At 31.5% G+C, this 14,574-nt stretch overlaps 6 protein-coding genes across 6 annotated transcripts; 2 read left to right on the forward strand and 4 right to left on the reverse strand.

Moving 5' to 3' along the window:
* Window positions 1–212: 212 nt before the first annotated feature.
* BX664DRAFT_337521 (uncharacterized protein) lies at window positions 213–2,653 on the reverse strand. The gene is made up of 8 exons (XM_051546248.1): window positions 2,387–2,653; window positions 2,227–2,266; window positions 1,815–2,136; window positions 1,299–1,747; window positions 1,157–1,216; window positions 833–1,035; window positions 688–717; window positions 213–601 (listed from the first exon to the last, which is right to left on the reverse strand). Exons 1-8 carry the CDS (start codon window positions 2,621–2,623, stop codon window positions 302–304), a joined length of 1,641 nt encoding a protein of 546 aa, XP_051398082.1. The 5' UTR covers window positions 2,624–2,653; the 3' UTR covers window positions 213–301.
* Window positions 2,654–3,463: 810 nt separating this feature from the next.
* On the reverse strand, window positions 3,464–6,137 carry BX664DRAFT_366267 (uncharacterized protein; the record flags this gene model as incomplete). Its single annotated transcript, XM_051548516.1, has 7 exons — window positions 3,464–3,486; window positions 3,567–3,921; window positions 3,996–4,070; window positions 4,153–4,342; window positions 4,430–4,493; window positions 4,577–6,026; window positions 6,093–6,137. 7 exons carry the CDS (start codon window positions 6,135–6,137, stop codon window positions 3,464–3,466), a joined length of 2,202 nt encoding a protein of 733 aa, XP_051398083.1.
* Window positions 6,138–7,473: 1,336 nt separating this feature from the next.
* BX664DRAFT_283378 (uncharacterized protein) lies at window positions 7,474–9,765 on the reverse strand. The gene is made up of 7 exons (XM_051541597.1): window positions 9,334–9,765; window positions 9,196–9,215; window positions 8,870–9,113; window positions 8,391–8,813; window positions 8,179–8,300; window positions 7,901–8,119; window positions 7,474–7,825 (listed from the first exon to the last, which is right to left on the reverse strand). The coding sequence occupies exons 1-7, from the start codon at window positions 9,639–9,641 to the stop codon at window positions 7,512–7,514; spliced, it is 1,650 nt and encodes a 549-aa protein (XP_051398084.1). The 5' UTR covers window positions 9,642–9,765; the 3' UTR covers window positions 7,474–7,511.
* A 522-nt stretch (window positions 9,766–10,287) lies between these two features.
* On the forward strand, window positions 10,288–10,950 carry BX664DRAFT_337528 (uncharacterized protein). Its single transcript, XM_051546249.1, has 2 exons — window positions 10,288–10,470; window positions 10,585–10,950. The coding sequence occupies exons 1-2, from the start codon at window positions 10,315–10,317 to the stop codon at window positions 10,744–10,746; spliced, it is 318 nt and encodes a 105-aa protein (XP_051398085.1). The 5' UTR covers window positions 10,288–10,314; the 3' UTR covers window positions 10,747–10,950.
* Window positions 10,951–10,999: 49 nt separating this feature from the next.
* BX664DRAFT_337530 (uncharacterized protein) lies at window positions 11,000–11,856 on the reverse strand. The gene has a single exon (XM_051546250.1). The coding sequence runs from the start codon at window positions 11,606–11,608 to the stop codon at window positions 11,426–11,428; it is 183 nt and encodes a 60-aa protein (XP_051398086.1). The 5' UTR covers window positions 11,609–11,856; the 3' UTR covers window positions 11,000–11,425.
* Window positions 11,857–13,086: 1,230 nt separating this feature from the next.
* BX664DRAFT_337535 (HSP20-like chaperone) lies at window positions 13,087–14,274 on the forward strand. Its single transcript, XM_051546251.1, has 5 exons — window positions 13,087–13,339; window positions 13,444–13,576; window positions 13,682–13,897; window positions 13,973–14,071; window positions 14,156–14,274. The coding sequence occupies exons 1-5, from the start codon at window positions 13,230–13,232 to the stop codon at window positions 14,180–14,182; spliced, it is 585 nt and encodes a 194-aa protein (XP_051398087.1). The 5' UTR covers window positions 13,087–13,229; the 3' UTR covers window positions 14,183–14,274.
* Window positions 14,275–14,574: the final 300 nt, after the last annotated feature.

The raw sequence follows: 14,574 nt of genomic DNA on the forward strand, positions 1-14,574 counted from the left end.
GCTTTTGTTTTCTCTCTTTTTTTTTTCGTTCCTAATTACCTTGATAATTATAGAAATGTATTCATGGTGAAGTTTTCAAAAAAAAAAAAGTGTAAAGAAAAGAAAAGAAAAAAAAAAGAAAAAGTTAAATTCTTTATAAACTAATTTTTCAATACCGATGCTTGAGCTGCCTGACTATATAAATTACAAAAATCGATATTCAAAATGGAATTGTTTATTGAAGATAAAAAAAAAAAAAATAAATCAAATAAATACAAATAAAATCAAAGAAGAACTAATCTATACTACCAAACAATTTGTTCTACAATTTGGCTTTGGAGACAGAGTTTTCTTCTTCTTCTTTCTTGACCCAATCCTTGATCACCCTTCGTAATAACTTACCACTTGCAGATTTGGGTACAGCATCAATAAAGCGAATACCACCACGTAACCTTTTGTATTGTACAACCTTGCTAGCAACAAAATCCATCAATTCTTTGGCAACTGCATCACTTGCTTTGACGGATGGTTGTAACACCACATAAGCTCTTGGAAGTTCAGTTGCTTGGGAGGTATCATATACACCAATAACTGCACAATCAGCAACAATGGGAGATGTTAACTAATGTGTGAGAATTAAAAAAAAAAAAAGTTAGCATTCTTAACTTTGTACTTCATATTAACATTTCTTTTTTGATATTCGCTTACTAATAAACTTTCTAGTTCTGCTGGTGGCACCTATTTGTGAAAATCATAATGATCAATTCATCTGCTTGTATCATCCAAATACCAAGTATGATTTTCATCTTTTTTTTTTTTTTTTTTTTTTTTTTTTTTTTTTTTTTTTTTTTACCTGGAAACCTTTATATTTAATTAATTCTTTGATACGATCTACAATAGAATAGTGACCATGTTCATCCACGATGGCAATATCACCTGTATGGAAGTATCCTTCACTATCAATACAATCGGCAGTAGCTTCAGGATTCTTGATATATCCCTTCATAATGCTTGGTCCTTTACACCATAGTTCCCCTCTTTCATTGATACCAGCCTCTATAAATGGAGAATATAATATAAAAAATAAAAATAAAAAAAAAAAGATTAGCCCATCATATAATTGTTCCAAATTGATATGATAGAATTTTTCCTTTTTTTTTTTCTTTTTCTTTATTACCTTTTCCATCCTCAGTTATAATTTTAATGGAGACATTGGGAACCAGAATACCACTTGTACCTAGTTAAATAAAAAAAAAAAGAAAAAGATAATTACTTAACAAAAAGATATTTTTCTATAATATATATTTATATATATTTACCAGGACGAATATTATCGAGAGGACCAGCTGTCAAGACAGGAGAAGTTTCAGTCAAACCATAACCTTGAGTCACTTTTAGATTTGGAAGACGAGCTTGTACATCATCACCTAATTCAGCAGATAGCGGGGCAGCGCCAGACATCACATAACGTAACGAGCTCAAATCATAATTACTGATCACAGGATGTTTGGCAAGTAAAAGTAAGATGGGAGGTACTAAACATGAGAAGCTGATCTTGTGTTTTTGAACTGTTTCGCAAAAGTGGACTAGGTCGAACTTGGTCATGACCACCAAAGGAATACCCCAAAAGAGAGACATATGGATCACTACGGTTAAACCAAAGATGTGGAAAAATGGAAGTACACCAAGGATTCGATCTTTTTTTGGACTGAGATGAGGACCAAGGAGGCTATTGATTTGTAGAATATTAGCAGTGATGTTTGTATGCCTATGAAACATAAAAGAAGGTATTATCGTTAATATGTTATCAGTTATGTTTAGTGTTTAAACTTTACGTGCTATGTACACCTTTGCTAAGACCTGTTGTACCACTTGAGAAGCATAAATAAGAAGCATCATCTGCAGGATTAATAATAGTAGCAGGGCGATCCAGTTGGCGTCCAGGGAGTAAAACATGAGTATAGGGTTGAACACCTTTGACTACTGTTTCACCAAATACAAATACATTGTTCTTGGCCAAACCACAATTTTTAGCAGTTTCTAAAGCAACTTCCACATTTTCAGGAGAACACACAATCACTTTTGCATCTGATAAAGAGACTTGATGTGTAAGTTCCTTGACTGTATAAGCAGGATTGGCTGGTGTAGTAGTTCCACCTAAAAAATAAAATAAAATAAAATTAAATAAAATTAAATCATGAAGAAGGATAACTAATTTGCATATACACATTGTTTTATTAAATATACCTGCTGCCAAAGCACCTAAAAGTGGAATGGGATAGTCAACCTATCAAGGAAAAAAAAAAAAAAAAAAAAAAAAAGAAAGAAAAAAGAAAAAGAGGTCATATTTGGATCAGCATGTATATTTTTTCTTATATAAACCCCACTTTCCTTCATAATGACTTACCAAGTTAGGAGCAAAAATAGCAAGCACATCACCTGTTTTGAATTGACAATGATCTTGTAGACCAGCAGCAAACTGAAGAATATTTTGTTTCAATTGTCCAAAAGTAATGGTACGATCACTATGAGCATCAATGAGAATGGGTTGATTGTCAGGAACATTATTCCGGTTTTCAAATAAGAACTCGACAACACCAGTAGTAGGAACTTGTATAGATGGTAATGAGGAATGAAACACCATGGAATATATATAGATATAAAAAAAAAAAAAAAAAAAAAGAGGAAAACACTGGTGAGAAAAAAAAAAAGGATTCCTTTCTTGTAAAGCCTCCTTTTTATACCGAAAATCCCGTGGCGGTTTAAAAAATGCTTTAAGGATTTGTCAAGTCGGATAAAGTTTTATTTTCACATTGTAACATTGTAACACTATGATTTTCACGTGATTGAAAAAGAGCTTAAGTGTACTACGGTAAATTGAAAGATAAAGTAATGTTTTATTATGCATTTTATATAAAAAAAAAAAAATAAATAAATCAAAACTATATTATATAACTGTCTAAAAATCTATGCATGTAAGAGAAGCCATTCTTCAGGATCTTCAACACCTACCAAGTCTGTCACCACTTCCAATAACTAAAATAATAAATATACATATTAATTGTCAAATGAGTACATCCTTTTTTTTTTTTTCTTCTTTTTGTTCTTACCGTTTGTAATTCTGTGACAAAAGCGGATCCAGTCATTAGATACGTACTATAACTTGGGAAGGATGAATCTTCTACATGAGCTCCACGAATGGCAATTCGGTTTTCCAAGATCTTGCCAAATCGCATTCTGGCTTCATTCGGTTCAATAAGGTAAGGTGGTAAAGGTGTTTTGGCTGCCAAAGTTGCCGATAAAAGTTTCAATGTTGTCATAATGGAAGCAAGCTTTCATTTTCATCCAAGATACCAAATAAAAAAAGAAAAAAAGAATTGGTTTAGATAAATGGACATATATATGATGATTCATCAAAATGTAACTTACATATTCTCGTCGTTCTTGTGCTAGAGTCATTGCAATTTCTTTTCTCCACTCCATTTTAACTTTTCGAAGTGCAAAACCCTAAAATAGATAAAAAAAAAAAAGATATTAATTCATATTTATATAATTTTGACATTTTATAAATATATATATTACCATACTATGCACAAGAGCAGCCAGATTGTCAACAGTTTCCAAAATTTGAGAATATTTTTTGACAGGAAACTTTCCACGTAACGGAGGTTCATACTTGGAATGGGCAAGAAGATTGCGTTCATCAGCTAATTGTCGTTGAATTTCCAAGGCTTTTTTGCGAAATGCTTTTTGTTGATGTGCTGTTATTTCACCAATGACTTTGGTGGATGTTACTTCGGCTGTAACAATTCCATATAATCGACCAATATCGCGAATCGTTGTAGCCAGTCGTTTTCGTAATTCAATACGTCCTTGTACTGGAGCTGGGAAAAGTAATAAGAGACCTGCTGCTGCAATACCAATCACCACCGCCAACAATCGCTAATTATAAATATCAATAAACATTAGACATCATCAACTAATTTTTTTCTTCTTCTTTTTGGCATGTAACCTACCTTTCCAGCTATTGTCCATACAGGTTCAAATGAATTACCACCTTCTAACTCTGCATTATAGGCATAAACAACCACCTGTACCCCGTAAAAAAGATGAAATTTCGTTAATAACAGAAAATAATGGATCATTTTTTCCTTCTTTCTTTCATATACTTACTAAAACCATTGTAATTTTTCCCATTAAACCAACAATACGATACATTGCACTAAAGAAAAAGATATGATATAATGGAATAAAGAGAGCAAAACAAAGTACAGCCAAACCATAAGGATTTCCTCTTGTAATTTCCCAAACAACAATTCCCAAAACAGCACCAACCACGGAACCAAGGACACGAGTATAAAGGCTACAATAATAATAACAATAATATTAAAAAAAAAAAGATGAATATATATTATGTAATCAATTCTAATGGTATGATGAATCTCGTTACCCAAAAAGGAATAGACCAGGAGTTGGGAAAATCCAAAGACATAATGTAATCAAACTCCATTGTCCTAAAAAAAAAAAAAAAAAAAAAAAAAGGAAAGACATGTTAAACATAAATATCTTGTAATTTTTTTTTTTTCATCATATTTACCTCTCCAGTTTTCGAACCATCCAGCATTTTGAGTCATCCATGAAGGAATAGCCAACAGAACCATACCAACAGCAGTTTTCAAAGCAAACGTAGTGTCAATATCCTTGAGCCAGAGAAATACCTTGTATAACCCATTAAAGAATTGTTCACTAAAGGTGGACGGAGGTGAGACATCAGGATCCATATGTAGTTTTGAAGGAAAATCATGCTGTGACGATGTAGGATTAGTAGCAGTATGATGGCGATTGCTTGTTATACTTCTTCTTCTGATAAAACCTTCTCGTCCATCTTGATCATCACTATAGGGATCATTCCGAGTCATCGTTTGTACCAAAGAGAGATTGGCAGTATCAACCATACCATTATTATCCTGTTGCCCATAATCGTAATTGTTGTTATTGTTGCTGTGTTTTTTGTTAAAAAAGGTTGGATCCACTTCGTTGTTTGAGTTGAACCATTTCTTCAAAGACATCTGAGGAAAGTATAATCTTCGTTCAGTATTGTGTTGATGAAGTATTTGTATCGAATTTGCCAGAGAATTCACTTGAGAACTGTAATCACGAATATTGTGCTGATAAAGAAACATGAGGTAAAGCGGTCCGTGCGTCTTGGATAAACCACCATGAGTCTCATTGTCCAGTTGCTCTTGTTCCATATGCGGATTCTGTTGACAAATTTGAGAATAACATTCCATTGACTTTGAGCGTTGTATTTGATCAAATTCCTCCAAAGCCTTGTTAAGTTCATCCACTGCATCATCCAATTTCTTGCCCGCTTCCTCCATATCCAATAAATGTTGACGATGACTACTTTTTCCAAAAGATGTAAATCGAGGGAATGGCCATAAGAACGTGTTGAGGGGTTGTCTTGGTCGAGGTTGAAAGCTTTTGAGACTTGATCTGCATTTTTCCAAACAGGAGACTGTTGCATTTGTCAAACGTTCACTGGTAGGTTTTATCAATGCCACAGCATCCTGATATCCATTGCGAATACGTTTAGATTCATCCATCATAGCATCGTTGTCATTTTCGGTGGCCTGTTTCAAAAGAGGATCAATTGCCAATTGGGAGAGATAATTTTTTTCCATAATAACACTAAGACCAAGACCATGAAGGCCAGGATACATATTTTTCACAATTTTAGTCAAGTTGCTGATATCAGTGCTGGATAGTTTGCTGTATATAACTTCACGTTGTACTGCCCGCTTGCAATCAATCAAAAGAAGCATAATGCCTTGAAGTCGTGACTGAAGCGAAGGTAAAGAAGATGCACCAGTGTTGGATTGTAGATTCAAAAATGCTTCCGAATTTTCCTTGACGAAGATTTCACATGTAGATAAAGTGGATTGGAGTACTTGCATATAGTTCGCCACACTATCATCAGGCCATAAAAAATAATTGACGGCAAGAGCAACCGCTCCAGCTGTAGCGATTGGACGAAGGAAGAGCCACTATACCATAAGAAAAAAAAAATCAATATTATTTTCCATAAAAGAATAGTATTTCATTCTACTTACTGTTAGTTCTGCAGCAAAGATAGGTACAGCAGCACCTTCAGTCATAGTAAACTACATATATATTAATGAAATAAAAGTTCAGTCAATTTGTTTATATATAAGTAAGGTGAATTTTACCGCCAAGAGAATACAAGCGTTGACACAGGCAAAATTAGCTATATAAAAAAAAAAAAAAAAAAAACAAAAATAGTCGAATACATAAGGAGCCTGTACAATCTATTGATATTTCAATGAATATTTTTTTTTTTCACCTTTATGAAACTTCATACGGACATAATTGAGGATAAAGGTACCAAAGAACAAAAAAACAGCCAAGATAGCAGAGGGACCTGGTTGAATTGGATTCTTATTCGTATGATCTCTTGCCAGATTGGCCAAATAAGTCCCTGAAAAGATGGATCATGAGTCATTTATTCTTTTTTTTTTTTTATCATAGTTTGATTTTTCTTACCAAGTAAACTATATAAACCACTGATCAAAGCACCAAAAGTACCTAAGTAATACAAAAATAATAATAGGTAAATATTTAAAAGTATATTTCATATTTTTTTTTTTTTTTTTTTTTTTTTTTTTTTTTTTTTTTACCATAAATGACAGCCTGTCATATCCAGCATGAGAGTATGGAAAAAAAAATAATAATAAAAAAGGTATTGAGATCAGTTATCAGCCAAACATAACATCCAACTTTTTCTTTTTATACATGCTTACCTCCGTTTGTACCCCTAAATATATGTATATGTTATTATATGCGTGACAAAAAAAAAAAGGGTCAAATCAAATCAATAAATAAATAAAAAAAAAAAAGAGGGGAATTCTTTACCATAAGTTCGGACAGGAAAGTAAAATATAATAACAATGGGAACCAATAAAACAGTTTGACCAATAACAGATCTTGTATGTAAATCCAAAGCCATAACTAGTCCAATTAGTAAAGCAATGGATGCTTTGAGGTCTTTACGAAGTTGACCAGCATTCGGAAACCATGATAAGTAACGTTGTTGAAATGTTGTACAAGTTGAAGCATCACTGCTTGAAGTTTGTCTGTTAAATGCAGTCGTTGATTCTTTGTCAGTTTCTTTTGACATGAAGGTCAAAAAATGTCGTGTCAATGTCAACGAGTTTAATTGGGGGGAAGAAAAAGAAGAAAAGAAGAAAAGAACAATAAAAAAAAAAAAAAACTGAAACCCGTCCTAAAAAAGAAAAAATGTTGAACCGGAGTTATCAATGCCTTAATTCAAACTTTCAAAGCTACAAATCAAGTAAAAAGTACTTATTCAGCATTATTAATTTGATCGATCATATTGTCGGATACATAATAATGAAGGAAATCAAAAAAAAAAAAAAAAGACGCACTTATATAATATATATATTAAAAACATTTGTTTATTCAATAAAATAAAAGAACTAATAATATACAGATTATAATTTTGATTGTATTTCTTGTTGTTCTTGCTCCTTTTTGACCCATTCTTTGATTTCGCGTCGTAAAAGTTTTCCAGAATTACTTTTTGGAATAGCATCCACGAAGCGTATACCACCACGTAACTTTTTGTGACTTACTACCTTGCTACTAATATAATCAGACAATTCTTTGGCTAAACTTTTACTTGGTTTGACTGATGGTTGAAGAACAACATATGCTCTTGGAAGTTCAGTCGCTTGTCCTGCATCATATACACCAATTACACAACAATCAGCTACCAATTCATGACCTACTAACAATGATTCCAATTCTTTTTTTTTTTTTAAAAAAAAAAGATAAGGTTATTATCAAATAATTCATTTTATAATATATATATATCTTTTACCAGCTGGAGCTACTTGAAATCCTTTATATTTGATGAGTTCCTTAATACGATCCACAATATAAAATTCCTTGGTCTTGCTATCATATTTAGCAATATCTCCAGTACGCATAAATCCATCAGCAGTAAATATTTCTTCATTGGCTTTTGGGTTGTTAATATATCCTTTCATTTGGAAAGGTCCTTTGAGTAATAATTCACCAGGTTCATCATCACCCATTTCTAAATTAAAATAAAATAAAATGAGTTCATCTATTAACATTTAATACTCTAATACTTACCATTGCCATCCGCATCAACTAATTTGACTTGAGCATGAGATACAAGTCTACCAGTAGCACCCACATCACCTGATCTAATTGATTGGTAAATAAATCCACTACAACTTTCACTGAGACCATAACTAATAATATTTTTTTTTTTTTTTTTTTTTTTAGGAAAAAAAAGTGAATGAATATTTCGTTGAATCATCTATGTTTTTATATTTGATTACCCTTGACGCACAGGAATCTTGATTCGTTTGTAAAGCTGTTCGATATGTTCTTTACCAAGAGGAGCACCACCAGAGGTAACCATACGTAAAGAACTAAGATCATACTTGGGAACAATAGGAGATTTGGCCAATAGTACTGCAATAGGAGGGACTAGAGTTGCTACTGTCACTTTATACTTTTCAATCAATTGACAATATCGTTCCAAATCAAATTTAGCCATCACAATCACTGGATTCATAGCATACATAGATCGTAGAATCAAGGTCGTCAATCCAAATATATGATAAAATGGTAAAAATGCAAGCATAATATCTATTTCACCTATAGCACCGTCTTCTTTTTCAAAGGTCATGACTGATAATACTTGAGAAACAAAATTCGAATGGCTTAAACAAACACCTTTGGCCACTCCAGTTGTACCACTATATAACATGACGAGTTGAATAAAGATAATAATATGATTTTTTTTTTTTTTTACCTTGAGAACATGATAAAAGCTAGATCGTTTTCAGGATCGATAGAGTTATCAGGAAAGGCTATTTCATGATTAGAAGAGATTTGACTCAAACATAGAGCATGTTCCACTTGTTGTTCACCAAATACAAAAATACGATCTTTAGGAATGTTATTTCTGGAAGCCACCTTGGTTAATACTGGTATGAGAGAAGGTATGGTAACAATGGTTGTAGCACCAGCTGTGTGAACTTGATGGTGAAATTCATCTATTAAAGAATCATTAACATGTGAATTCATGTTTATATATATTTTTTTTTTTTCATTAGTTTGTTCAAATATATTCAATACCTTCAGTGTAATTAGGATTACTAGTAAATTTTTTTTTTATACAAAAAAAAAAAAAAAAAAAGAAAAAGAAAAAGAAAAAAGAGATAAATATTTTGCTTTTTTGTTTGATATATATATATATATATATATATATATTACCCAGGGGTGATTGTGCAACCAGCGGCCAAAAGAGAGAAATACAAAATAGCATGATCGAATTGATTAGGGGCAAAAACAGCCACAATTTCACCTTTTGTTAATCCAACATTTTCTTTCCATCCAGAAGCCAATTTTCGAGAAAGAGAATTTACTTGTGCATAAGAGAATGATTTTCCAGATTCAGCATCAATCACAACCTTACGATCATGAGATAATTTAGTATTTTGATCATTAGGACTAAATAAAAAAGAGAAGAGATCTAAACGAGATATGTCAACTGGATGACAAGTCGATTTATAAATAACCATTCTAATGGAAATAATAAAAAGAGAAAAGAAAAAAAATGTGGGGTAAAATAAGAAAAAAAAAAACAAAAGAGTATTTAACGAAACAAACAAGTAACCGTTCCTGAAGATTTTTTTTTAGTAATGGCAAAAGCTGATGTTGAAATCTATGAATATGATTGGTAGATGGAGAATCCTTTTTCCCTATTCACACTCTTCTTTTCCCCATCTTTTTTTTTTTTTTTTCCCTCCAAAATGAACTTGGTCCAACCTAATCATTTATCATTTTCTTTTTTTTTATCTATCTCAATAACAATCATGAAAAGAGAATATATAAAAAAAAGTAGTAATTATAAGTTTGTCAAACTAAAAATATATAACAATTTAACGTTCGTATACCTATTTTTCTTTTCTCTATCGAGTAATACTATTAAAGTGATGTATCATTTCACTCATCATCAAATAATTTATCATCCAAAATATAATCTTTATACTATCTGATTTTTGGAACAAAAAACCTCATGGTATTAGAAGGGTTAATATTTTAAATATTTAAAGGAAAATCAAGAGTTGTCAATGTCAATTTCCAGCACCGATGGTAAGCAACAATTTTTTTTTTTTTTTTTTTTTTGGCTCCAGTTCTTTTTTTCTTTTTTCTTTCTTTTTTTTTTTTTTCTTTACTATACCCATTTTACAAATGTCGAAATCTATTATAAGTAGTACTGCTAGTACCATTACTCCAACACGAGCATTTTTCCGGGTAAATCAAGAACTTTCTACTCTGGCTCAAAGTAGACAAGTCTTCAAGGCTCTAGGTGAATATGGTGATTTAGTTGAATATAAAGTATTAAGAGTAAGTATATGATTTTTTTTTTTCGCCTTATTATTTGGAATATTCACATTACCTTTTTTTTTTTTTTTTTTTTTTTTTCCTTCTTCAAATCAATTTCTATTCGTTTTGTACTAGTGCCCAGAAACATTCAAGATGTTACGATACGGATTTGTTGTCTTCAAACACCAACAGGATGCGAAAAAGGCCTTCAACGATCAATTCATCAAGATCACCTTGGATCAGTTTGATCAACCTTGCGAAATCAAAGTCGAAGCTCCTACCAAACGTACATCATGATCTCTATCCCCCATTCTCTCTACACATACATCTTTTTTATCACCATCTATACATAGTTACGTTTTTCTCTTTATACCTTTCAATATATGATTATTGAAGTTATTATTGTATATTATATATTATTATTTTTATTGTTATTATTAGTCTGGTTACATCTTATCTTTTCTATTCCAAATACAAAATAAACATACATATACATATTCTATGGCGATGATGATTACTCTATTATAGTGAAATATATAGGAAGGTACTTATCGTTCTTCCCAATTTGGATAATAATTTTAGGCTCTGTTGGAAATATACAAAATAAAAATGATCAATGGTTTATTTGATAAGATAGATAAAATAGTATCATTTACAAAGGTAATAGGAAATAATGATTAATAAAAAAAAATAATAGGTAAGTAATAATAATAATGAAATCTAATATAAGTCTAAATAAAAGGGAATAAGGGAGACGTATTTGAATAATGAAGGGAATGGTATATAAAATAAAATAAAAAAGATCTAAAAAATGTTATGTAAAAATGATGATATACTATACATATAAATAAACAATAAGGGTAGATGATGATAAATAAAAAAAAAAAACTTTACATCAAGATGTAACTGATAATGACGATAGGTACAATCATATAAGACACAACAAACGCACCAACAGAAGAAGCATCACTACTGCTTACGTGAAGTGGTTGACCGTTAGGACCCAAAATACTGATACTAGCCACGGCTGAGTAACCGGCATTGTTGGCAGAAGCAGTGAAGGAAGGTTGAGCTTGTTGATTGGCATTACTTGTGATATAAAAAGGAGCAGAATACTTGATTGGATCAGAACCATGAGAAATAGCCACACGCCAAGCATCAGTAGAGTTAGCAAGAGAAGAAGGGATAGGATATACTACAGTACCAAGAGATCCACTGACGTTTTCAGCAATCACAATACTGTTAGAAGATAAAGATGCATCAGCTCCAGCAACAAGACCAATATTGATAGGAGAGTTATCTGGACCCTTGTTCCATATAATCACCGCACTAAAGAAAAAAAAATGTTAATATGATTCAATGACTTTTTTTTTTTTTTTTTTTTATAAACATACTTTTGATTCACTTGTAAAGTGGCATTAGCAGCAGGAGAGATGATATCGTATGGAGTGGTGTCATCACGCTTTTCCATTGGCAAAGCATTGATCAAAGAAGAAGTTGCCAAGGCAACAATAGTGAAAAAAGCAGTGTTGAATTTCATGATAAAGAGATTGATTTATAAGAGTAGATGATTGAATTGACTAAAGAAAGAAAAAAAAAAGTCCAAATCGATTTTTTTCTTTTATACCTTTTCGATGATACCATTTTAACTTTTTTTTTTAATTTAAAAAAAAAAAGATTTTACCAATTTTTTATTTTTTTAACATATGAATGTTGTCAATACAAGTAAAGTGCCGATGCACTCCGTCCCTGTCAAGGTTACACTATTTCGCTTAGTGAGATTTCACATGGGCAACTTCATTGACCTTATTTTCGTTTCTTTTTACCCGATTCTTTCCAAATCCACCGGGATGATTCTCTGGCGTGGTTTTGTACCAAATACGGGTAAAAGTTATACAACATCGGCAATGAGAAGATTGATCAATAGTCAGCCATTATGATGATCATTTCAAATCAAATCAAAATTAAAAATCATCAGCACTCTTTTTTTTTTTTTTTTTTTTTTGATTTAATAAATGAGTGATTTCTTCAGATCATAGATTTTTGTAGAGTATATGCAATTCATCTATAATATTATATAACGAAAATGCATGCCTTTTCCGATGATGGTGATGATTGTGTCTTTATCTTTCCTTTTACGTCCAAAAAAAAAAAAAGAATGACTCGATAACTGTTTCCGAGGACACTGATCTATCCTAATGTAGTAAAAAAAAGTCTTTTCTTCCTGTTTTTGGCGAGGACGAGGATGGGATCTTTTTCGAGTTTTCGAATGCCGATGTCGTTTTCGATGATGAGTGTACTTAAACATTCTGTGAAATGAACAGAAAAGCGAATGATTTTTTTTTTCCTCCTTTATACTAGAACATGATGTTATCTTTTTTTTTTTATTCACATATTTAGATGATGATAATCAAAGACATGTATCGAATATCATATTCGTTTCCTTGTGAATGATGCAAAGCAAACTCAATTCCTCCAAGGTAGTGGAACAATAAACTTATTAGAAGATTAATAAACCATGCATTCAACTTTATTTTATCTTTTTTTTTTTCTATGAATGAGAATGACGATGATGGTGTTACCATCTGCATGAATCATCCAAAGTTACTTTGATGAATCCCAAAAAGTGGTTTTTCCCTGTCTGCCAGAGTTTTCCATAGTTCATAGGAAACATCTCGAACAAAACATTGATTCCCCGCCGATAGCATTTTTTCCAATCTTTTTTTTTTTCTTTTTCTTTCTTTCTTTAATCATTGAATAAAAATAAAGATACCACCAATATGACTGACGAAACAAAGAAATACGATGACATGACACCAGAAGAACGAGAGGTTCAAGACAAGTTGGAAAAGGCAAAAGAAGATGCTGAACAGGCTACTCTTCCTTATACGTAAGTATAAAAACCAAACAAACAAATAACACCAAAAAACTTGGATCGTTTGGCTCACTCTCTATCATTCTTTCACTATGTTAATACTTTATTTGATGTTGTAGTTGGAAACAAACTTTACAAGATGTGAACGTTACCGTCCCAGTGCCAAAAGGAACGAGAGGCCGCGATCTTGATATTGTATTGAAGAAGAAATACATCAAGGTCGCATTGAAGGGTCAACCAGCTATTCTAGAGGTAAGAAAGAAAGAAGAAAAGAAGGAAGATTTACGCGATATATGATGATAGAAATAAATGAATGTATTGAGTAGGCAAACTCACTTTATATATTATATTGAATAGGGTGAACTATGTAAGGAAATCAAGGTGGATGACAGTACATGGTCATTGGAAGATCAAAAACAAGTAGAAATCCATTTGGAAAAAAGCAATCAAATGACTTGGTGGGAAAATGTCGAGACCTCTGCTCCAAAAATTAATACAAAGAAGATCCAACCTGAAAATTCGAAATTGGAAGATTTGGATGGAGAAACGCGTGCTATGGTGGAAAAAATGATGGTAAGAATAGGTCTCTTGTATTGAAATGAATGATTCATCTTTTTTTTTTTTTTTTTTTTTTTTTTTTTTTTTTAGTTCGATCAACGTCAAAAAGCAATGAATAAGCCTGATAGCGATACTTTACGAAAACAAGAAATGCTAGAAAAATTCAAGAAACAACACCCTGAAATGGATGTAAGTCGTAGTAAAATAAAAAAAGTAAAATCAGATGATCGAGAACTAACTTTTTTTTCATTTTTTTGATATATATACTCATAGTTTAGCAAGGTGAAGATGGATCAATGAATAAGTCGGTAATAGTATAGTGGATCTAGTCAAACTAGTTTTAGTTCTATTTAGTGATTGTAATAAAGAAAGAAACTTGCATTTATTTATTATTTGACAATATATGAAATGATATATGTGCTAATGGTATGATATGAGATGGATAATCAATAGTAGAAATTATTCATGACAAGAAAGTATAAATGATATTTTTATTATGAGACAATGGGTAAAAAAAAAAAAAAGATAATATGGAACAAAATAGAAACTATAAAACAGATCAAATGATAAATGGTAAATAAGAAGTATGTGTTTGAATATAAGTGTATAATATGGTAAAAATCAATATTGATATAAAAAAAAAAGGTAATAATGATAAGATAACAATGAGTAAAACTATGATTCATTAAAGT

Source organism: Halteromyces radiatus (genome assembly GCF_025201355.1).
Source record: "Halteromyces radiatus strain CBS 162.75 chromosome Unknown BX664scaffold_6, whole genome shotgun sequence".
Lineage (NCBI taxonomy): Eukaryota > Fungi > Mucoromycota > Mucoromycetes > Mucorales > Cunninghamellaceae > Halteromyces > Halteromyces radiatus.

Excerpts from the sequence above, each read along its gene's own strand:
- BX664DRAFT_337521 (XM_051546248.1), bottom strand. The coding sequence starts at position 2,623 with ATGGTGTTTCATTCCTCATTACCATCTATACAAGTTCCTACTACTGGT. Across the intron at positions 2,137-2,226 it reads TTTAGGTGCTTTGGCAGCAG|GTGGAACTACTACACCAGCC; the intron begins GTATATTTAATA and ends TTTATTTTTTAG. Across the intron at positions 1,036-1,156 it reads TATAACTGAGGATGGAAAAG|AGGCTGGTATCAATGAAAGA; the intron begins GTAATAAAGAAA and ends CTCCATTTATAG.
- BX664DRAFT_283378 (XM_051541597.1), bottom strand. The coding sequence starts at position 9,641 with ATGGTTATTTATAAATCGACTTGTCATCCAGTTGACATATCTCGTTTA. Across the intron at positions 8,814-8,869 it reads GCTTTTATCATGTTCTCAAG|TGGTACAACTGGAGTGGCCA; the intron begins GTAAAAAAAAAA and ends CATGTTATATAG. Across the intron at positions 7,826-7,900 it reads ATTTCAAGTAGCTCCAGCTG|AATTGGAATCATTGTTAGTA; the intron begins GTAAAAGATATA and ends AAAAAAAAAAAG.
- BX664DRAFT_337528 (XM_051546249.1), top strand. The coding sequence starts at position 10,315 with ATGTCGAAATCTATTATAAGTAGTACTGCTAGTACCATTACTCCAACA. Across the intron at positions 10,471-10,584 it reads TTGAATATAAAGTATTAAGA|TGCCCAGAAACATTCAAGAT; the intron begins GTAAGTATATGA and ends GTTTTGTACTAG.
- BX664DRAFT_337530 (XM_051546250.1), bottom strand. The coding sequence starts at position 11,608 with ATGCTTGGCGTGTGGCTATTTCTCATGGTTCTGATCCAATCAAGTATT.
- BX664DRAFT_337535 (XM_051546251.1), top strand. The coding sequence starts at position 13,230 with ATGACTGACGAAACAAAGAAATACGATGACATGACACCAGAAGAACGA. Across the intron at positions 13,577-13,681 it reads GTCAACCAGCTATTCTAGAG|GGTGAACTATGTAAGGAAAT; the intron begins GTAAGAAAGAAA and ends TATATTGAATAG. Across the intron at positions 14,072-14,155 it reads AACAACACCCTGAAATGGAT|TTTAGCAAGGTGAAGATGGA; the intron begins GTAAGTCGTAGT and ends ATATACTCATAG.